At 37.7% G+C, this 24,739-nt stretch overlaps 1 protein-coding gene across 2 annotated transcripts in view; it reads left to right on the top strand.

Annotated features, from left to right (window-relative positions):
* LOC102267253 (contactin-associated protein-like 3) overlaps positions 1 to 24,739 on the top strand; it is a 237,709-nt gene that overhangs the window by 202,501 nt on the left and 10,469 nt on the right. For both annotated transcript variants that reach the window (XM_070375524.1, XM_070375523.1), the window contains exons 18-21: positions 2,161 to 2,400; positions 3,088 to 3,318; positions 7,739 to 7,872; positions 8,684 to 8,771. In XM_070375524.1, the coding sequence (XP_070231625.1) occupies positions 2,161 to 2,400; positions 3,088 to 3,318; positions 7,739 to 7,872; positions 8,684 to 8,771 (693 nt within the window). The remainder of the gene's footprint in view (positions 1 to 2,160; positions 2,401 to 3,087; positions 3,319 to 7,738; positions 7,873 to 8,683; positions 8,772 to 24,739) is intronic.

Here is a 24,739-nt window from a genome sequence, read left to right as displayed (position 1 = left end):
TCTTTACCACTGGGCCACAGATTATTATACCCAATTTACAGATGAGATCATGGAGGGTCAGAGAGATCAAGGGACTTGATCACAGAAACCCAACTGGAAGGGAAATCCAAACCCCCTGTTGGACTGATTCCCAGGCTTGCACTCAATATCATAGATGATTTATGTTTGTTTCAGTTAACTCTGTTTATTTAAAAAATTAGCATTTTTCTATCCATTTCTCTCATTTCACTTTTTAGTGAAGTTAGAGAATCAGACTTGTAATTGGGACAAAATCCTCCAATGTCCCCCCAAAATCAGATGGTAAGAGGCCAGTCCGACAGAAGCAGCCTCATGTGACTCTGCACAGCAGTATTTAATCCAGCCCAGCGCCTGGTTCCTCTCCACCCTATTCCCTCTCTGCTGCTCTCATTGCAAGCTTCATGTTTAGAACCAGAGTGGACTCATTATTCTGCTGTCCCTTCTTTAAAGATAAACACTCTGGGTAGTGGAAGTCTTCCCTCTAATTTACTTGCTTAGTCTTTATTATTGTTTGTTTTTCCCAAAGGGAGGAATAAGTTTTGCTACATTGCTTTTTAGACAACTCTATTCTAATTTGGAAACTAAGCAGATTAACGAAGTAGCTCTCACTTGGTCTGATCTCACGTATTTTAAAGTAAATAAGGACACAGTCCAATTAAAAATTGATGTAAATCACAAATTAGCACAGAGTCTGCTTTGCCAGAATTTACCTACTACAATGTTCAGGAACGGATGTTATTGAATGAATTTGTGTGTGTGTGTGTGTGTGTGTGTGTGTGTGTGAATGTGTGGTGTAGCCCATAGCACCATTAAACTCAGCTTCAAGCACAGTTAGTTCTCACTGAGTCGAGGAGGCGTCCCTGAAAGTTATCAAATTGTGAATCAAACTAAACAGTTCTATTTTCTGATTTAAGTTCTGAGGATTAATTAACAGAACTTCTAGGAACAAAGTTTGAATGGAAACCTACCTAGAGCTAGTGTTTTCATTATGGCAATGTTTCTAAATCCTGAGGTGTTGGTTGAAAATTCAGTGAATCAGGATCTTTGGGAATAAATCCAAAATCTGTTTTTAGCAGGCACTTCAGATGACTCCTGTGCTCCCATATTTATTATGTTCACATGATAAATGATATAAAAATAAGGAGATATATATTATTTGCTTGATGTTATACCACCTAACCTCAGAGCTTCCAGGATGGAGTGTGAAAGGCCTGAGGTCCTAGATTTGGTTTTACCTCTTCTGCCTTCTCTTTCTTTGGTCTCTTCTCAGTTCTTTTTCACAGCTTTATTATTCAGAGCTCATCTAAGTAAGAATTAGCATTATATAACACACACACAATATATAGGGTTGGCCAAAAAGTTCATTTGACTTTTTCTATAAGATGTTACAATAAATCTTAAATGAACTTTTTGATCAATTGAATACATAAATTTGTAATACATCTATTATACAAAAATTTTATTTTATTTTACAAAAATTTTAATACATATAAAATACATGTACAAATTTATGTACCACACATTTGTAATACATATTACATTGCAAAGATTTTTAACTATATAACCTTTATTATACATGTCATTGTTTATAAATTTAAACTTTAAAAGGATCATTGGTCTTCATTTTGTCCTTTAAGAGAGGAACAAATGTAAAAATGTAAGTCCTTCTAAATTATTTAGAATAAATATTACCAAGTTCACCTTAAAAAATATTTTCATTAATGCTTTTAACTCAGTGCCATTTGATGATTCTTAACATTTGATCACAGACTATGTTTTCAGAATTGTATTTGTTCATAAAACTTTGAGCAATGACTTTTTTGTCATTATCTATATGGGGCTTCCCTGGTGGCTCAGAGGTAAAGAATCTACCTGCAATTCACGGGATGCAGGAGATCCAAGTTTGATCCCTGGGTCAGGAAGATCCCCTGAAGGAGAGCATAGCAACCCATGCCAGTGTTCTTGCCTGGAGAATCCCATGGACATGGATAGAGGAGCCTGGTGGGCTACAGTCCACGGGGTCACAGAGTCGGACATGATGACTGAGCAGCGACCAGAGATATGGCCTCAGTTCAGCATGAAGATGAAATCTTGAATAAGACACAGAGGAACGCGTTTGCATTTGCAGTGTTTCCCTTGTAGGTGGAACCGCAAGCCGACAGAGAGGCTTCCTGGGGTGCATTCGGTCTCTGCGATTGAACGGGCTGGCCCTGAATCTGGAAGAAAGAGCCATGATGACCCCAGGAGTGGAGCCAGGGTGTCCAGGACACTGTAGCACATATGGCCATCTGTGTCACAATGGAGGGAGGTGCAGAGAAAAGCGCAGAGGGATCACGTGTGACTGCACCGTCTCTGCATATGACGGGCCATTCTGCGAGAACGGTGAGTGTGCCCAAGGAACAGGGAAAGGCTGGAGCATGAGAAGTCCATGAAGATGCCTCTGGTATTTGACTCTGTAATGAAAAGATAAGGCAGTTCTCTGTGATTAGCTGAAATAGAATTGTTTCTATCCCAAATGCCTCCATTTCCCTTGGGAGGAGTTAAGCTTGTATTCTTAACAAGGCTATGACTACTTCTAGTAGATCATAGGGGCATCAGTGAGGTCTCCTTGAGGAAAGCAGTAAACTTTAACGTGCATTTACACTGGACATTTAATTTTGCATTTTTGAGGCAATAATAAAATACTATTACTCAATTCTGGGTTATGGGATATGGAGGGATTATCTCTTTATTTAAGCTTTATTATTTTTCATCTTAATTTTTTTTTTATTAAAAAACAGCAAAGGAGGAGGTCCCTGGTGGCCTAGTGGTTAGGATTTGGCGGTTTCACTGCTATGGCCCGGGTCCAATCTCTGATCAGGGAACTGAGATACTGCAAGCCATGTGTCACAGCCAAAATAAAAACAAATAATACTAAACTAAAAAATACCCAGCAGAGCATGACATTATTATTTTTCCCTTTTGAGATATTTGAGGATTAGAAATATTCTTTGCATATATAGAAATATACATAATAAGACACGTGCACTTATATATTGCTAATACAATCAAAATTGCTTGCCATTCCAGACATTTCTGCCTATTTTGGAGCTGGCTCCTCGGTGATCTACAATTTTCAGGACCATTACAATGATACCTTTAGCAAGAACTCCAGCTCCTTCGCAGCTTTATTTCATGAGGATTTGACATTGACAGGAGAAATGGCCACACTGAGCTTCCGGACCACAGGGACACCCAGCTTACTGCTCTATGTGAGCTCATTCTATGAGGAATACCTTTCAGTTATCCTTGCCCCAAACGGTGAGTGTCTTTACTTTAAGAACAAGAAGACTGACTTGGGTGGTGTCCATGTCCTGGCTATTGTAGATAGTGCTGCTGTGAACATTGGGATACACATATCTTTTTGAATTATGGTCCATCAACAGAAGAATGGATAAAGAAGATGCAAAGCAGATATGCAAAAAAAATTACTCAACCATAAAAAGCAACAAAATTGGGTCATTTGTAGAGATGTGGATGGACCTAGAGAGTGTCATACAGAGTGAAGTAAGTCAGAAAGAGAAAAACAAATTCTGTACATTAATGCATATATGTGAAATCTAGAAAAGCATACAGATAATACTATTTGCAAATAGAGACATAAATGCAGAGAACAATTGCATGGTTACCAAGAGGGAAAGGGTGGGGGTGGGAAAAACTGGGAGGTTGAAATTGACTTATATACATGGTTGATACTATGTATAAGATAGAACTAATGAGAACATACTGTATAGATGGCAGTGGGGTGAGGGAGTCTTGCCTTCTGAAATTAAATAATTAGTTTCACTGTAAGGATATGCAGCAACACAAGAGATGACTCTACACATGGACATCACCAGATGGTCAATACCAAAATCAGATTGACTATATTCTTTGCAGCCAAAGATGGAGAAGCTCTATACAGTCAGAAAAAACAAGACCAGGACCTGACTGTGGCTCAGATCATGAACTCCTTATTGCCAAATTCAGATTTAAATTGAAAAACGTAGGGAAAACCATTAGGTCATTAAGGCATGACCTAAATCAAATCCCTTATGAGTATACAGTGGAAGTGAAAAATAGATTCAAGGGATTAGATCTGATAGACAGAGTGCCTGAAGAACTATGGATGAAGGTTCATAACATTGTACAGGAGGTGGTGATCAAAACCATCTTCAAAAAAAAAAAGAAATGCAAAAAGGCAAAATGGTTGTCTGAGGAAGCCTTACAAATAGGTGAGAAAAGAAGAGAAATGAAAGGCAAAGGAGAAAAGGAAAGATATACTCATCTGAATGCAGAGTTCCAAAGAATAGCAAGGAGAGAGAAGAAATCTATTCTAAGTGAACAATGCAAAAAAAAATAGAGGAAAACAATAGAATGGGAAAGACTATAGACTTTTTCAAGAAAATTATAGATACTAAGGGAATATTTCATGCAAAGATGGGCACAATAAAAGACAGAAATGGTAGGGACCTATCAGAAGCAGAAGAGATTAAGAAGAGTTGGCAAGGATACACAGAAGAACTATACAAAAAAGATCTTAATGACCCAGAAAACAATGATGTGATCACTCACCTAGAGCCAGAAATCCCACTCACCTAGAGCCAGAATGTGAAGTCAAGTGGGCTTTAGAAAGCATCACTATGAACAAAGTTAGTGGAGGTGATGAAATTCCAGCTGAGTTATTTCAAGTCCTAAAAGATGATGCTATTAAAATGCTGCACTCAGTATGCCAGAAAATTTGGAAAACTCAGCAGTGGCCACAGGACTGGAAAAGGTCAGTTTTCATTCCAATCCCAAACAAAGGCAATGCCAAAGAATGTTCAGACTACCACACAATTGCACTTCTTTCATGTTCTAGCAAAGTCATGCTCAAAATTCTTCAAGTGAGGTTTTAGCAGCACCTGAACCATGAACTTCCAGATGTTCAAGCTGGATTTAGAAAAGGCAGAGCAACCAGAGGTCAAATTGCCAACATCCATTGGAACATGACAAAGCAAGAAAGTTCCAGAAAAACATCTACTTTTGCTTCATTGACTACACTAAAGCCTTTGTCTGTGTGGATCACAACAAACTGTGGAAAATTCTTAAACAGATGGGAATGCCAGACCACTTTACCTGCCTCCTGAGAAATCTGTATGCAATTCAAGAAGCAACAGTTAGAACTGCACATGGAACAATGGACTGGTTCAAAATTGGGCAAAGGAGTATATCAAGGCTGTATATTGTCATGTTTCACTTATATGCAAAGTACATCATGTGAAATGCTGGGCTGGATGAAGCACAAACTGGAATCAAGATTGCTGGAAGAAATATCAATAACCTCAGATATGCAGATGAGCATCCTTATGGCAGAAAGTGAAGAGGAACTAAAGGGCTTCTTGATGAAAGTTAAAGAGGAGAGTGAAAAAGCTGACTTAAAACTCAACAATCAAAAAAGGAAGATCATGGCATCCAGTCCCATCATGTCATGGCAAATAAATGGGGAAACAGTGGAAACAGTGACAGACTTTATTTTCCTGGGCTCCAAAATCACTGCAGATGGTGACTACAGCCATGAAATTAAAAGACGCTTGCTCCTTGGAAGAAAAGCTATGACAAACCTAGACAGCATATTAAAAAGCAGAGACATTACTTTGTTGACAAAGGTCAGTATTATCAAAGCTATGGTTTTTCAGTAGTCATGTATGGATGTGAGAGTTGGACCATGAAGAAGGCTGAGTGCCAAAGAATTGATGTTTTTGAACTGTGGTGTTCAAGAAGACTTCAGAATCCTTTTGGCAGCAAGGAGATCAAACCAGTCAATCCTAAAAGAAATCAACCCTGAATATTCATTGGAAGGACTGATTCTGAAGCTGACGTTCCAATACTTTGGCCACCTGATGTGAAGAGCTGACTCACTGGAAATGACCCGGGTGCTGGGAAAGATTGAGGGCAAGAGGAGAAGGGGATGACAGAGGATGAGATGATTAGATGGCATCACCAACTCAATGGACATGAGTTTAAGCAAACTCCAGATATAGTGAAAGACAGGGAAGCCTGGTGTGCTGCTGTCCATGGGGGTCACAAAGAGTGACTGAGTGACTGAACAACAATAACATATGTGAGAATTGTATAATAAAGAAGGCTGACAGCCAAAGAATTGATGTTTTCATACTATGGTGCTGGAGAAAACTCTTGAGGGTCCCTTGGAGAGAAAAGAGATCAAACCAGTCAGTCCTAAAGAAAATCAACCCTGACTATTCATTGGAAAGACTGATGCTGAAACTGAAGCTCCAATACTTTGGCCACCTGATGCAAAGAGCTGACTCATTGGAAAAGACACTGATGCTGGGAAAAATTGAAAGCAGGCGGAGAAGGGGATGACAGAGTATGAGATGGTTGGATGGCATCACCTATTCACTGGACCTGAGTTTGAGCAAACTCTGAGAGATGGTGATGGATAGGGAAGCCTGGCATGCTGCAGTCTGTGGTGTCACAGTGTCAGACACGATTGAGAGACTGAACAGCAACAACACTGTTCATTTTGAAAGACGGTTTCTCATTTTATATATAGAAAATATTTCCTCCTCCTTGGAAATGAAATCATGAAGTGTATTAAATCATATCAAACCCAATTTCCTTGAGCATCAGATAAATGTGATTGTTCTTTACCCATCAGTGGTTGGGAAGTCAGTCATGCCCTGTTGCCTGCGTGCGTGCTAAGTTACTTCAGTCATGTCCGACTCTGTGACCCTGTGGATTCCAGCCCTCCAGGCTTCTCTGTCCCTGGGATTCTCCATGCAAGAATACTGGGGTGGGTTGCCATGCCCTCCTCCAGAGGATTTTCCCAACCCAGGGATCAAACGAGAGTCTGTCATTTCTCCTGCGCTGGCAGGCGGGTTCTTTACCACTTGTACCACCTGGGAAGCCCCCATGCCCTATCCACGTGTAAAGAAAAGTAGAATGAGTGTTCCCTAACCCATGGTCACCAGGAAACGTGCAGAACTAACACTCTCCCATTAGAGAACAAAACTAAGCTTTAACCCTTTCTCATGGAGAATAAAGGGAGAAACTTCTGGAAAAGATTTCTACAATCACTGACTAATAGAATCTATTATAGGTGATACCGTAGGGACGGGTGGAGAGTGCATCTGTGAAGAAGAGCAGTGTGTCGATTGGGCAATTTGAATATTGTAGCAAATCACTCACTTTTCTCTTTTTGCTATTTCTTGATTATGGTAGAAACGTTAGAAAATATTTCTGGTTGTGCAAAAAAATAATGTAAATGTCAGTGATACATTAAAATGCATTAAAGTAAGTCACATTAAAAGAAGTTATGCTTGTAGAAACTGAAAGTTAATACAAAATTGCTTGAGGTTTTACCATTTAATAATACGAATACCACATGAATAATTAACTTCAAGCCTCACTTGGTGTTTTCATATGCTTAACTTGGACTTTTTCCTCTGGTTCAGGAAAATGGAAGAACTTGGAAAAAGACTGTTTGGTCTTGACTTTTAAGACTGTGTAATTGGATTCTGAATTTGGCCCCAGAACAGCACATAAATAATTGCTAGTCTGGGAAAAGTGACTGTATGCACTCAAGTAAAGGCTCCATAGATTCAAACTGTATTAATTTTTTTTAATGTGTGTTAGGACCTGCATTGCCAGTTTTTATAAAATTCTATTTTAGTTAAAATGTCATTTTTCTCTTCTTTAGGAAGTTTGCAGATCAGGTATAAACTAGACAGACACCGAGAACCTGATGTTTTTAACTTTGGTTTTAAAAACTTGGCTGATGGGCAGCTTCACCATGTGAGGATTAACAGAGAAGCAGCAGTGATGTTTGTAGAGGTAAGGTCGTAAATTCAACAACAGCAACAGTAATCAAAATCATGATGCTCAGAACGTATAACTTAAAGCCAAAATTTGATAAATCCTAATAAAAGAAATACACATTCGGCACTGTCCTTCCATAAGTCTAGGATAGGAAATGTAGTCAAGGTGTTTTATTTCATTTAGCAATGTTAGTTTATCAAGAGACTGTCAAAAGGTTTTATTAATATTTGACCTTTTAAAACACCACACTTTCCTCACTGGTTTCACTTCATTTGATTGGGAAATATTGCCTAGTTTTTCATAGGGACTACTGGAGATATTCCAATGGGAACCTATTCCCATTGGATTACAAAAGAACAAATGCTACTGAAATTTAAACACACAATAAAAAGCAAGATATTGCTTAAAGTGGAACTACATTTTGAAAAACAGTGGAGTCTTTAAATTATGCATTGTCGCTGGGTTTTGAAGAGTAATCTTTTATATTGAATCTGTATGAATAATACATTTTTTTTCTGCTCATGTTATAAATTTCCTCTAAATAAGTAAAAACTTTGAGGTTCAAAGTAGCTCTTGCATCTCTTTTGAGCACTGTACCAATTATGATACTTAAATCATGAAGACAAATGTAGGGGAAAAGGATGGAGTGGAGTGGAATTTGAGGTGCTATAGAAGTTGTTTATAAAATACTTTTCTCTTTTAACCTTTATGATAGCTTGAACATATGGATTATTTTTATCATTTTTCTTGATTTTCCTTTGATTCCCATCCTTTTATCAAAATTGCTTGCCATTTTGATGTTTACATCTTGTGGAACATTTAATAGGTTAACCAGAATGCAAGGAGACAAGTCATCCTGTCTTCAGGGACAGAATTCAATGCTGTCAAGTCCCTTATGTTGGGGACAGTTTTAGGTAAGTGGAAGAAAGGGCCCCTCTCCCCCTACCACCCTATGATTGAGATCAGAAGTGTTAAGTTGCAAATATGGGAAGCATTCATCATGCTGAAAGAAGCTCCTTGACATATTCATGATTTCCCAGTGAGTGACAATCAAGGTAGAAGCTTGCACTCTTGTCTGAGTGCACATATAATCACGACTAAGTGCTGCTTGTGAGTTAAACAGGAGCGTTCCTTGAAAACTGCCTCCACACTTACCCTCCCACTTAGCAATCAAGCATAATGAAACTTTGCATTTTTCTAACAATTCAGGAAAGACAAAATCAAAGCAGATAGCAAGTTCACAAACTCTTTAGTAATCAGGGGTCAAATGCAGAAATCATTTTAATGATAAATCTAGACTTAGCCTTAAGAAAAAGCTACTCTTAGCAAACAAATAAGATTAGAACTGTGGCCTGGGCCCTGCCTTGCCTGTGGGCTGAGGTGAAATGTTTTCATTACTCTCAGCTCCTCTTGGAAAATCACACCCTAAATATCCCATAGACGTCTTGTCCTTTATGGCTGCTAGTTATTCTCCATAAAACTGCCAAAGTAAAAGCATACTTTACTATTTAAATGTCAAAACCCTGATGCCTTTTTTCCCCCCTTTCACTGAGAATTACATTGAAATAAAAACAAATATTGAAAGGTATTTCTTTTCTTTTTGATTATTTATAAACTATATTATTTATTGATATTTAAATGTTATCTAGGGGAAATTCTCCATGGCACATTTATTATTCCTTCTCTACTACTTGTTATTCATATAATTTTGTTTTGTCCTAAATAATCGATGGAAACTTACTAGGTGTTCAGTCATTTATGCATTGATTCTTTTGGTCATTTCTTCTACGCTACATGTATGTATAGTACATCACAAACTTGAGAATGTTAGAGAAGGCACATGAATGGATGTTCCAAATATGTCGAGAAGCATAGTAACTATTAAAACTATCACATCTTTCAAACAGATGGACAATAAAACGATGACTTCTAATTTTTCAGACAGAGGAAATGTTATGAATCCTAGTGCTTTCCAAGGGTGCTCTTGTAAATGGTAATAACAAAAGTGTAAGTTTTAGATACTACAGCCTAACTGTTAAAAAGCCCAGCTGTTAAAATGGCTGATTAAGCCAATGAAGAAGGGTAAGAATATAGTTTTAGCTTGGTATGGTGAATAACAACTTTATGCTGAAGTGGTGATGGTCCTGCACTGTAGTCATCCCTTAAAGGTGGCTATAGAATCTGTCTGGCCTTGATAATGTATTTGATAGACAGGCAGCTTGTGCTGGATATCTTTTCCTGTGGTTCATTATTCTTCACACTCCCCACATGTGGGATAGTGGTGCTGTAATTAACACAGAAATGAAAATGAAAATATTTGTTTCCCATTGAATGCTGGGAGATGTTTATACCTATCATAGCCTATTGTAGAGGTGAGTATTCCACTCTCTAATGTGTCATTTGGATGTTTACCAGGCACTTCTGACATCTTTGTTTTCATGATATTAGTAGATTTTTTATTCTGTTTAAATAGTGACATAATTTTAAAAGAATGGGAAAGCAAACAAAAACGACCCCCCCCAAAAAAAAAGAATGGGAAAAACAATTCAAAAGAATAACTGCTCTCTCAACTTTTGCCCATGAGAATGATAATATATGTTTAAATAGAGATTATGAAATTCCTAAAAGCTCAAAGACCACCTTGAGTTTTAGAGAACAGGGAGATAAAACCCTCTCTTTGGTTGTCAGCCTAACATAATTATTTTTAATATTCAAATGGAGAACAATTTGCTCCCTTTTTATCTGATTTTGAGCTCTACTCTCTGGCCCTATTGATCCTTGGTTTGAGAAAAGTAAGTAATCGATCACCTAAAATGTTTGCAAGGGGCTTCACTGGCAGCTCAGCTGGTAAAGACTCTGCCTGCATCGTGGGAAACCTCAGTTGGATCCCTGGGTCGGGAAAATCCCCTGCAGAAAGGAATGCCTACCCACTCCAGTATTCTTGCCTGGAGAATTCCATGGACAGAGGAGCCTGGCTATAGTCTTGGAGTCACAGAGTCAGACACAACTGAGCAACTAACACTTTTACTTTCAAAAGATGTGCAAGCCTCATAGCTGCATTTCTGTCAAGTGGGTACAAGCTGTGGGTGGAATAATTGTCCTGTCTGCACCTAGATCTGATCCCTCCGCCGCTGTAGAGAAGTCTGTGTGTACTCTTTTCCCAGCCCAAAGAACAGATATGGTCAAAACAAACACATCACACACAATTCCATGCCCTCAGTGACTACAGCATCCAACAGGAGAAATGAGGCATGTTCAGAGATGCCCATGTCCCCAAGTAGAAAGTTGCCATCAGTAGGTATGAAATTGACAAAGGAGTATTTTAAAGGCAAATTAGGTTCAAATGTCTGATCTATAAAGAAATAGGCAATAGATTATGGAAACCAACTTAATTACTAAACTGTATTATATGAAAAGGTTCGTTTTAATTAAAAAGTAGAACAGGTTTTGTTATATGAATTTTTATTTTCCTGTGATTTAATATATAGAGAACAGTAGCATGGAATTGAAGGTGTTAATGTTTTTATTCAAGGATGATATATTCAAATGCATCTCTCTCAGGCCATAAAAATTAAAGTTGAAACTCAGCAATGAAGTTTATAGCCTGAAGCAATTGAATCTAATAAAATTATAAATATTCATTTCATCTGTACCTAGAGGTATGTATCTTGATCAAAGGCTAATAAAACTTTTCATGTTTTGGATAACTTTATCTTCGGTTGGCTTCTGTTCTTCTACCACTCTCAAAATCAGTTACTGAGAATAAGACTACAGTTTTGTGTTCGGATTTGGCAAGAAGGTAGAACTTCACTTCGCTAACATAGTAAAATAGACCAACAGATTGGTTAATAAGGAACTATTAATTTCTCCGGAAAGTTGTCCCACACTATGATGAGATATCTAGTACTTATTTTTTTTTGTGGAGGTATTTTTACAATCTTGTAGAGGAGAAAAGTCATTCCAAACATGTTTTAAAAAATCAGGAATTATTAAATTAAAAAGTTTAAAATTACAGCATGAGATTTAATAACATCTATAAAGAAAAATATAAATAAGGTTAAGGGACCAAAAACAATAAAGTGGTCAAAATTTTGTAATACAAAAGAATAATTAAAATTCTGTAACACAAGATAATAAAATGTCCTTAACATACATAATTCTCAAAATCATTAAGATTCTGTTTAACGCAAAAGTATATAGCTATTAAAGACAATAGAAAACTATATTTATTTCCATGTACAACATTGACATTAAGTAAAAGAAGCAACATAGAAAGCCCTACATAGAGTGTGACCTCAGTATTTCTTGTTAGCTATTTTGGCTCGTGGATTTATCCATTCTGAAATGTTTGGTGGTTCCTAGTATGTGCTTGTATTTCACTGGACATTTTGAATGCCTCATAGCAAAACACATACTGTACCTGCCCTCAAAGCACTTGTGATATAATACAAAATATAAACAATAAGATAGTGTTTAATGATTAACTAATCTAGTTAGTTATTATTATTGTTTTCCCTAGTGAGTTTTGAAAAATGCTTTGAAAGTGACTTCTGATTAACAGCCCCTACGTTCTTTCCATTCTTCAATGATTGTATTAGTAATGACCAATCAGGTTAAGTTTTCCCAGTTACTATAAAATAATTTCAGTATAATCCTACTTTAAGTGTACATCTTTGAATTTCTAGTGTTTTGTGTAGTTTTGACACTGATAGGACTTATAATCCCAAAGTATGAGAACTTTAAAATACCAAGTAAGGTACCCTAGCATTTTTGCTACTTTTTATTTCTCTGAAGATTTTGTATAATTGATATTCTATTCATTTTGGGTTGTGAGCATTAAAAAAAAAAACAAAACAGCCAAAATAGCAAACCTCAAATATCAAAACAAAACAAACTAAAGATATATCTTCCTGTCTTTTCCTAGGGGAGAATACAGTTCAAATCAATATAGTCATGTGAATGAACTTTAGTAGGCCAATTATCTGAGTGGGAAAAGAAATCCACTGAAGGACTGTATGTGGAAATGGAACTCCATATATGATAATTGGGTAATAAATAATTCATGGAAATTACCTACTGAGATCTGCATGGAGAAACTAGAGTTTAGATATTAAAATTCCCTTGACTTATGTGACATGTATTAGTCTTTCCTATACTCTCCCTAAGAATTTATCTCATTTAGAAGAAATTTATGTAGAAAGACACAAAGAGTTTATAAAATTTCAGGAATATGAATGTAAATGCAAAAATGCTCAGCAAAGTATTAGCAAGTCTAATGTAATAATATATAAAAATTATTATATGCCATGACCAAGTAAGATTTCTTCCAGGAATTTAAGGTTGGCACAACAGATAAAAATCAATGTAATTCACTATATTAATAGAGCTAAGGACAAAAAACACATGATCACCTCAATAGACACAGAAAAAGCATTTGAAAAAAATCCAGTATGCTTTCATAGTAAAAACACTGAACAAACTGGGAATGAAAGGAACTTCCTCATGTGTAAAAAAGGCATCTGCAAACCCACACAGCTATGGTGAAATAATGGAAGTCTTTCCCTAAGATCAGTAATGAGATAAGGATGTCCACTCTTAGAATTTTTGTTCAAAACTGTCGTGCAGATTTGAATGAGGGCTACTAGGCAAGGAAAAGAGCAAAAAATATCCAGATAAAAAAGGAAGTAAAATTATCTGTATTTGTAAAGGACATGATCTCCATGGAAAAAGCTATTAGAACTAATAAATAGTTTTGGCAAAGATACAAGATCAACACACAAGAATTTATTGTATTTCTATATAGTAGCAATGACTAATACAAGGATAAAATGAATGAAATATAAATTCTATTTACAATAGCATTAAAAAGAAGCAAATACTTTGAAGTAACTTTAACAAAAGAAGTACAAGACATGTACAATGAAACCCATAAAATATTGTTGGAAGGAATTATGCAAGAGTTACATAAATAGAAATATATCTGCGTTCATGCATTAAAAGATTCCGTGTTGCTAAGATGGCAGTCATGAACAAAGATAGACCTGCCTCTTGAGAAACCTGTATGCAGGTCAGGAAGCAACAGTTAGAACTGGACATGGAACAACAGACTGGTTCCAAATAGGAAAAGGAGTACATCAAGGCTGTATATTGTCACCCTGCTTATTTAACTTATATGCAGAGTACATCATGAGAAATGCTGGGCTGGAAGAAGCACAAGGTGGAATCAAGATTGCCAGGAGAAATATCAATAACCTCAGATATGCAGATGACACCACCCTTATGGCAGAGAGTGAAGAGGAACTAAAGCCTCATAATGAAAGTGAAAGAGGAGAGTGAAAAAGTTGGCTTAAAGCTCAACATTGAGAAAACGAAGATCATGGCATCTGGTCCCATCACTTCATGGCAAATAGATGGGGAAACAGTGGAAACAGTGGCAGACTTTATTTTTGGAGGCTCCAAAATCACTGTAGATGATGATTGCAGCCATGAAATTAAAAGACGCTTACTCCTTGGAAGGAAAGTTATGACCAACCTAGATAGCATATTCAAAAGCAGAGACATTACTTTGCCAACAAAGGTCCATCTAGTCAAGGCTATGGTTTTTCCAGTGGTCATGTATGGATGCGAAAGTTGGACTGTGAAGAAAGCTGAGTATTGAAGAATTGATGCTTTTGAACTGTGGTGTTGGAGAAGACTCTTGAGAGTCCTTTGGACTGCAGGGAGATCCAACCAGTCTGTCCTAAAGGAGATCAGTCTTGGGTGGGTGTTCATTGGAAGGACTGATGATAAAGCTGAAACTCCAATACTTTGGCCACCTGATGCGAAGAGTTGACTCATTGGAAAAGACCCTGATGGTGGGAGGGATTGGGGACAGGAGGAGAAGGGGATGACAGAGGATGAGATGGCTGGATGGCATCACCGACTCAATGGACATGAGTTTGGGTGAACTCCAGGAGTTGGTGATGGAGAGGGAGGCCTGGTGTGCTGCAATTCATGGGGTTGCAAAGAGTCAGACACAACTGAGCGACTGAACTGAACTGAACTGAAGACGGCAGTGCTCCCCAAGTTTACCTACAGACTCCTATCCAAATCCAAATGGCCTTTTCTACAGAAATTGAAAAGTTGATTCCAGAATTCACATAGAAATGAAAGAGTTCCAAGTAGCCAAAACAATCTTGAGAGGAAGGATGAAGATGGAGGTCTCATCCTTCATGACTTCAAAACTTAGTACAAGGCCACAGCAATCAAAACTATGTGGTATTGGCTTGAGTGAAAGTGAAAGTCACTCAATCGTGTCCGACTCTTTGCGACCACATAGACTATACAGCCCATGGAATTCTCCAGGCCAGAATATTGGAGTGGGTAGCCTTTCCCTTCTCCAGGGGATCTTCCCAACCCAGGGATCGAATCCAGGTCTCCCGCATTGCAGGCGGATTCTTTACCAGCTGAGCTAAGAGATACATAATGATTAGTGGACTAGATCAACAGTCAAGAAGTAAAGCTATGTATTTATGGTCCACTGACTTTTAACATTGGTGCCAAGGCCATTCAGTAGAGGGAAAAAAAAAATAGTCTCTTCGACAAATGGTGCTGGCCCAGCTGGATATCCCCAAGTTTAAAAAGTGAGGTAGGACCCGTACCTAACCCCATACACAAAAATTAACTCAAAATGGATGATAGACCTAACTTTGTAGCTAAAATTATAAAATTCTTAGAGCGAAACATAACTGTAAGTCTTTGTAACCTTGGATTAGGCAATGATTTCTTAGAGAAGGTTTTTCAAAAGCCTTGGGTTAGATCAAAGTTTCTCAAAAGCATAAGCAGCAAATAAAAATATATAAATTGGACCTCATTAAAATTAAAACTTCTGTAATTCAAAGGACACTATCAAGAAAGTAAAAAGACAACCCACAAAATGAGGAAAAATATTTGCCAATCATGTATCTGATAAGAGACTTTTATAGAGAATATATAAAGAACTATAACTAAACAATAAAAAAATAGGTAAACTAGTTTAAAAATGACCAAAGGTTCTGGGTAGATGGTTTTTAAAAGAAGACACACAAATGATGAGCAAAAAATGTTTAGAATAACTAGTCATCAACTAAATGCAAGCCAAAACCACAAGATATCATTTCACGACCTTCCGTGGTGGCTCAGCAGTGAAGAATCCACCTGCAATGCAGGAGACACGGGTTCTGTCCCTTGGTTGGGAAGATCCCCTGGAGGAGGGCTGGTAACCCACTCCAGTATTCTTGCATGGAGAATCCCGGGGACAGAGGAGCCTGGTGGGCTACAGTCCATAGGGTCACAAAGACACAGACACAACTGAATCGACTAAGCACGCACACACTGTTTCACACCCAATAAGATGGCTGTGATCATAAAGACAGACAGTAACAAGTGTCATAGAGGATATGGAGAAATTGGAACTCTTGTGCATTGCTGATGAGAATGTAAAAGTGTGCAGCTGCTGGGGAAAAACAGTTTGGCAGTTTCCTAAAACTTTAAACACAGTTGCCAAGTGACCCAGAAATCCCACTCACAGGTAAATACCCAAAGAAATTGAAAAATATATATCCACATACAAAAAGTGTACATGAGTCTTCAGAGAAGTGTTATTCATAAGAATTAAAAATTGGAAACAACTCCAGTGTCTATCAACTGAGGAACAAACAAAAGTTGTGTACAATGGAATGCTAGCCCATGAAAAGTAACGAAGTACTCATACATGGGACCATATGGATGAACCTTGAAAACATTACGCTAAATGAAAGAAGATAAACACAAAAGATTACATATTGTATGACTTCTTCTATATGAAATGTCCAGAATAGTTAAATCCATAGAAACAGAAAGCAGTTTAGATTTACCAGGGACTGGGGGCAGGTAGGAGTGAGGAGTGACCACTAATACGTACAGGATTTCTTTGGGGGTTATAGATTCTGCAGTTACATACTGGGAATAGTTTTATAACTGTAAAAAACCCACTGAACTGTACACTTTAAAAGGGTGAAATTTATGAGATGTGAATTATATCTGAATAATAAAAAATCCATTAGAGATTTATTTCTTTTGCTAATAATGCATTTTCTGCACATGTCCCTGGAGAGTTGGAAACACTGAGTTATAACTGGACATTTCTTCTATTGTATGAATGAGTTTATTCAAGAATAGGATTTTATGGAAAACAGAGAGGGAAGAACTTGGACCTCTGAATTGGAGTAAGGGTATATCAAGGAGAGGCTACATGAACCTACTCACGATTTAGAGAAGGACTGATGAGCTGAAAGCAGCAAACATGTAGAATGCTGACAATGTTTCTTTGTTATGTGAAAGACTACTCAAATGTTATTACAGGAAGAGTCTTCTTAGTTTACTAAAGACTATTCTTCCAATTGGGCTTCCCAGGGAGGCTCAGTGCTAAAGAATCCACCTGCCAAACAGGAGATGAGGGTTCTATCCTTGCGCTGGGAAGATCCCCTGGAGCAGGAAATGACAACCCACTCCAGTATTCTTGCTAGGAAAATCCATGGACAAAGGAGCCTGGTGGGCTGTAGTCCATGGTGTTGCAAAGAGTCAGACACGATTTAGTGACTAAACAACAATTATTCCAGGAAATACCTTCTGGGAGTGCTTGTTAAAGTGCTCGGAGTTTCAAATCACCCCTGATTTCTTCCTGGGTATTGGCTGCAAGTGCCAGCAATAGTTTGGTGTGGTGGAAGTGGGGTGCAGGGAAGGGAGAATAAGTCACTTGTTGCTGACTCTGAAAATCAGGTCCCTCCAATGATGAACTGTTCAAAAGATAGACTGAAAATTCTACTTAGCATCATTTTCTAATCATGTCATTTATTTAGAATAAAGTATGTTCACTGTTGTTTCATCAAGTCCAAAATAAATAGCAGCTTGATATTTATATTCAGTTTAGCCAATTCCATTTGCCAAAATGTTTTTTTAACATTTGTTGCATGTAGTCATGGTTCACTAGCTTTTTTGCTTGATAGTCTTTTGTTGCATGAATATACCAGTTTATTTATTCTCATATTAATGTGAAGCTGAATTACTTCCTGTTTGGGCCTGTTAATCTTCGGTATCAGCTTCATAATTTAGCAGTTACTCAAAAGATTACTCATACTTGATTTATTACATTCTACTTTGAATGTACACTTCCCAAACTACATAAAAACCTTATTTTTATTCCCATTTTACTTCCTCTTCCACCCTTTTTGCCATTGTTGTCATGTACTTCACTTATGGATATTATTTTTTACTTAAGATATTATTACTGCTGTTGTTTCAACAGTCAGTATTCACTTAACTATGTATTTACACTTTCTGATGCTCTTCATTGAATTCTATGGACAACTCATTTTTCCTGATACTTGCTTGCAGATGAGAGCCTTAGGGAATCTTGGAAATACTCTTTTTGCTATTCCACTATTTACTGCCAGTGCCTTTCAGAAGCACTGCTCATTGTGGGTAGCAGAAAGCTCTTCACACACACCTCAGTTCTTTGCTCCTTCCCTTCCTTGTGGACCTTTCATCAACATGCTTGTTCCTCACAAAACCAGAAATCATCTCTTGTGTTAGAATGCATGGCCTTGGCAATATATTTTAAAGGCAACACTAGCAACACCTGAGACAGTTGAGAATGTTTATGTCCTGAATTGTTGGAAATCTGATACTGCTCTCAAGATTTTGTACCATAGACATTTTTTAAGAGAAAAAATAGATTAAATCTGTTTCCATTCAAAGTGATTTAAGGGGGTTTACTCAAAATTACAGTGGAAATGAACTTTATTCTCAGCCCTTATCACACTCTTTCCTAAACTTTTCTTTGCTTCACATTCACACTCAAACCACTTTCCTGTCCCCTCCTTACCCTACCTTGAAGGTGCACCTGTTTTACCCTTACTTCTTGTTGATGCCTGTGTTCTCAAGCTAAGGGTTGATCAAACATTTTCATCCTAATATGTAAATTTTTAATATGCATTAAGTTTTCCCTAAGGTTTCCTCCACTTTTTTTTTCTTTGCACTTTAAAGGGAAGATATTTGAGCCAAAAGGAAGGATCCTTAAGGATGGGATTTCAGGAGTCAGCTAATAGGGAACACAGATTCACACTGTGTTTCTAAGCACAGTTCTATTAATTTGAATGCTGACTTTGTGTAGACATAGGACTGTAAGACTTGTTTCTACTCTCAATTCAACATACTTGTACCCCTAAACCCAGGATCTGTAGGGCCAGCCCAGCAGGCAGAAGAGGGCAGGCAAGTGTGAATAAGAGAGCAGAGGTGAGGATTTGCCCCCTGGACTGGAGGAGGACATTGGAGAAGGAAATGGCAACCCACTCCAGTACTCTTGCCTAGAGAATTCCATGGACAGAGGAGCCTGGTGGGCTGCTGTCCATGGGGTCACACAGAGTCAGACATGACTGAAGTGACGTAGCAGCAGCAGCAGCTGGAGGAGGACATAGCAGAGTCTTGGGTGGTGTGTGAAGCCTGTGGATCCTGGGGAAAGCTTGCCTTTCAGAGAACTCAAGACTTCCATAGGGAAGGTCAAAATTGCTCCACCTGATGATCCCCATTCTCTCTGCTCCTTCTGAAGCTGATAAAGGGCTGGATCATTGGGTCATATCCTTCCTACCATGGTGAAGGCAAGGGTGAGAGACCTCTTCCTATGCTTCATAAGAAGTCAGACAGTCTGCCTGCAGGTCTGCTGCTGACTACAGGGGCAGAGAAGTGGCCCTGTCCAGAGTGTCAGGACTTGTATATCGTACAACATCTCCAGCCATGGAGTTCCAACAAGCCATCCCAATAAATATATAAGTAAATGATGATGCCACCAGTAAGAGAATCTAAAAGTAAGAGTGGGAATGGGGCAAAAAGAAAAAACAACAAATAAAATTTCCACATCAATTTAGAGCTATTGAAGAAGACAGAAAACTAGGATAAAACTTGGCACTCAAGGATATTTTAATACAATCACACATACAGATACAAACATAAACTCTGGGAGTTAATATGACTTTTCAAAATGTCACTGGATGATCTAAAGAAGAGAATCATCACTGATTTTCCTTAAAAGTGACATGGAGTATCATGCCATAAGCAAAAAGATTAAGAAGCAGAAATTAGGAGGGAAAATAAAAGGGACTTGGAAGTTAGATCTAAAACACTTAGTATGAATAATTGGAGATCCAAAAAGAGAATTAAAAGCAAAGACAAAGATTATGTATTAAAAAATTTCTCTTAACCAAAGGAAAAGCTGAGTTGCATATTGAAAGGACTTATTCATCCTAATGAGAATAGACACACATTTGCAGAAGTTCTGGGAAAAGCCCTGAATTACAAAACCATAGAGAAAAGTCTTCCAAACGTTCCAGGCAGAATTTGCTGCAATAAAAATAATAGTATTGGTATCAGCATCCAATTTTTCATTTGCAACAACAGAATAAAAATGATATAATGATATAGCTATACTGCTAAGAAGAATGATTGAAGCTCAAGCATCTACTATATAATTTATCTGACAAGGTTATAAAAGATATTTTGGATAACAAGGAAAGATTGAGATTAAATATTAATCAAGCATCCCATCTGAAGAATATACTAGAGAATTACTCCAATCAAAAAAAAAAAAAGAATCAAAACCATGACACATAATTAAAGCTACATGATTAATGATAGGCTTTTCAGATACATACAAATCCCCATACATATTCACATTCTCAAATCCACACACACACACATATATATATATAAATAAAGTATCTTGAAAAATGGTAAAATATAATGCAATATAATATACTACTGATGTTTCTTTCTTTTTTTTATTTTTATTTTTATTTTTTTTTCTTCCAATTTTATTTTATTTTTAAACTTTACATAATTGTATTAGTTTTGCCAAATATCAAAATGAATCCGCCACAGGTATACATGTGTTCCCCATCCCGAACCCTCCTCCCTCCTCCCTCCCCATACCATCCCTCTGGGCCGTCCCAATGACTACAGTAAAGTTGCAGGATATAAAATCAACACACAGAAATCCCTTGCATTCCTATACACTAATAATGAGAAAACAGAAAGAGAAATTAAGGAAACAATTCCATTCACCATTGCAACGGAAAGAATAAAATACTTAGGAATATATCTACCTAAAGAAACTAAAGACCTATATATAGAAAACTATAAAACACTGGTGAAAGAAATCAAAGAGGACACTAATAGATGGAGAAATATACCATGTTCATGGATTGGAAGAATCAATATAGTGAAAATGAGTATACTACCCAAAGCAATTTATAGATTCAACGCAATCCCTATCAAGCTACCAACAGTATTCTTCACGGAGCTAGAACAAATAATTTCACAATTTGTATGGAAATACAAAAAACCTCGAATAGCCAAAGCGATCTTGAGAAAGAAGAATGGAACTGGAGGAATCAACCTACCTGACTTCAGGCTCTACTACAAAGCCACAGTTATCAAGACAGTATGGTACTGGCACAAAGACAGAAATATTGATCAATGGAATAAAATAGAAAGCCCAGAGATAAATCCACGCACATATAGACACCTTATCTTCGACAAAGGAGGCAAGAATATACAATGGATTAAAGACAATCTCTTTAACAAGTGGTGCTGGGTAATCTGGTCAACCACTTGTAAAAGAATGAAACTGGACCACTTTCTAACACCATACACAAAAATAAACTCAAAATGGATTAAAGATCTAAACATAAGACCAGAAACTATAAAACTCCTAGAGGAGAACATAGGCAAAACACTCTCCGACATACATCACAGCAGGATCCTCTATGACCCACCTCCCAGAATATTGGAAATAAAAGCAAAAATAAACAAATGGGACCTAATTAACCTTAAAAGCTTCTGCACATCAAAGGAAACTATTAGCATGATGTTTCTTTCTTTAGTAATAACACTATCTATAGATATGAACGGAGAAGGCAATGGCACCCCACTCCAGTACTCTTGCCTGGAAAATCCCATGGATGGAGGAGCCTGGTGGGCTGCAGTCCATGGGGTCGCTAAGAGTCGGACATGACTGAGTGACTTCACTTTCACTTTTCACTTTCATGCATTGGAGAAGGAAATGGCAACCCACTCCAGTGTTCTTGCCTGGAGAATCCCAGGGATGGGGGAGCCTGGTGGGCTGCTGTCTATGGGGTCGCACAGAGTCAGACATGACTGAAGTGACTTAGTAGTAGTAGTATAGATATGAAGCCAGGTTATCTTTAAAAAAATAAATTCCACAAAATTGATCTAACTCATTATGATATATGTCTGTCCTGGGTTCCTTCTGTTATCCTTGCCTGGTAGAGCTCAGGTCAAAACTTTGACCAGAAAAGCTAGTAATGTCTAGTTGCTCTTTTTGTCCAACAGCTAAAACTTTTATTTTACCTGTAATTTTTTTTCCAGTATTTTAACCTTGCAAAAGTCCTGGGTTACACAAGCAAAGGTGTCTTCCTTTAAGAAACAGATACTGTCTGAATGTAAAATTTAAAAAATAAAGTCATCTTTCAAGTATTGTTTTAATTGATAATCCTTTAGTGGGGTTGTTTCAAGCTCATTTTACTTCAGTGTACTTAGGAATCTACCTAAAATTCCACATGCATAAAGCTATTTGATATTTCATATAATCAAGTTGGCCAATATAGCTATGTGTGTCAGAGAGATGTTTATGATGATTCAGTTCAGTTCAGTCACTCAGTCGTGTCCGACTCTTTGCGACCCCGTGAATCGCAGCACGCCAGGCCTCTCTGTCCATCACCAACTCCCGGAGTTCACTCAGACTCATGTCCATCGAGTCAGTGATGCCATCTAACAATGCAAATGCATGCCCCTTGAGTTTAGGTATTTTTAGAGGTCTTTTCCATAGCAAACATTATTTTTGCAACTTTAAACTCATAAACAAAATTGTGTAAGCCCAAATAGTTCCCAGTGAGTTTGCTGAAAATCTCAAAGTTAGACCATTTTTCTTGAAGGTACAGCTCTTTGTCAAGCCAGGAGAAATAAAGATACAAAATTTATCTCATTATGAAATGAAGTTTAATAGGAGAAAAAGTAACAACCTGTAATAAGATTCAAGAAATCCACCCCATGAGTTTGTAGGGGAGACAATGCTTGACCTCTTTTCTCTTAAGATCTATGACTGGGCCTGAGAATTATATTTACTTAAGATATATTAACAGGAGAAAAACATAAAGATTTGTAAATGTACATGTGGCCCCCATAGGAAACTGAAGACCCAAAAAGCAGGTAGGCCCAAGTATTTATATACTAATTTGAACAAAGAGTGGTGATTGTGAAAAAGTAAGTAAAATGCATGAGTAGAGTGAAGGAAGGTATTGTTTTAACAATCTGTTAACAATGTTTGTAGGTACAGATTTCTCTGGGCTGGATTGCTTATCTCTGGTCATAAGAATGCATTTTCCTTCCTGGTACAGAGAGGGCAGCTTTTCCATGGGAATTTTATCTGCTGCTTTCAAGAAGAAAAATGGACATCAGTGTCCTTCTACCTGCTGTTTTCAAGTAAATAACCCTTATGCCAAAGTGGCATATTTGGGAGTGGCATATTTTTTCACCCTTCAAAAGAAGCTTCAGAGTATGTTGGTTACCTGTAATGACAATAAGGACGTGTTTAGTTACCATGACATTTGGTAAAACTCAGTGGCATAAGACGTCAGCCAACTATGGGCATGCATCCTCAGCTGAAGTCAGTGCAAGTCATCTTTTATCACAAGGTGGTGGTGGTGGTGTTGTTCAGTTGCTCAGTTGTGTCTGATTCTTTGTGACCCTGTGGACTGCAGCACACCAGGATTCTCTGTCCTTCACCATCTCCTGGAGTTTGCTCAAACTCAGGTCCGTTGAGTCAGTGATGCCATCCAACCATCTCATCCTCTGTTATCCCCTTCTTCTACCTTCGGTCTTTCCCAGAATCACAAGGAGGGACCTCTGAATTTCTCAGACCATACCTTGAGAGGGCCACATTTAAAAAATTTCAACAGCCAGACTGTCCACAGAAGGGTGGTAATAGGACTAAATTTATTCTTTGATTATAAAGTATATATTGCATATGTCCTATGTAACAGACACTAAGCTAAGTGCAGGGGAAGACAAGAATAAAACACACTGTCCACCAGGAGCTTCCACATGTTGCATGAGAGAGATGGATGAGCTAAGGACAGTGACCTTCTGTAACTGATGCACCAGATAAAGCTAGCTGACAAAGCTTGCTGGCAGCGAGGTTATATTCCTGGCTTCAGAGTTCAAATGCTCCTATTCAAAAGTTCTCTCCAACTGCTTACTAGTGGTATAGCATGAAGCAAGTCATTAAATCCTGCTCTAAATGCTCACTTTATTTTTATGATAACAACAGCCCTTTATTTTTCAGTGTCTAGCATGTATGTACTGGATGATATGTGTCCCATAAAAGCTATTTATTATTATTTATATTCATCAGGAAATAGAGATAAAAGACCAGTGCTCCTCAAAAACTCAAACTCAACAGAAATAAAGGTTGTCCTCTTGAGAGTTTATCTAAAACATCATGATAGATTAGATCAGTGCTCAGATTCTCAGGGTGAACTTAAAGGCTGATTATTATGCCAGCCCCCTGGAGGAGGGCACGACAACCACTCCAGTATTCTTGCCTGGAAAATCCCATGGACAGAGGAGCCTAGTGAGCTACAGTCCATGGGGTCACAAAGAGTAGGACCTTTGTCACAAAGAGTAGGACCTAAGTCATGACTGAAGTGACTTAGCATGCATGCATTATGCCAGCTAAAAAGCTTAGAGAATATATACACATAATCTATGGCAGGTACATGCATTCATTAAAGAAGAAAGAATAATATAATGA

This window comes from Bos mutus, chromosome 8, assembly GCF_027580195.1.
Source record: "Bos mutus isolate GX-2022 chromosome 8, NWIPB_WYAK_1.1, whole genome shotgun sequence".
NCBI lineage: Eukaryota > Metazoa > Chordata > Mammalia > Artiodactyla > Bovidae > Bos > Bos mutus.
Note: the sequence above shows the minus strand (reverse complement) of the source record. Positions and strands in the feature narration are given on the sequence as shown.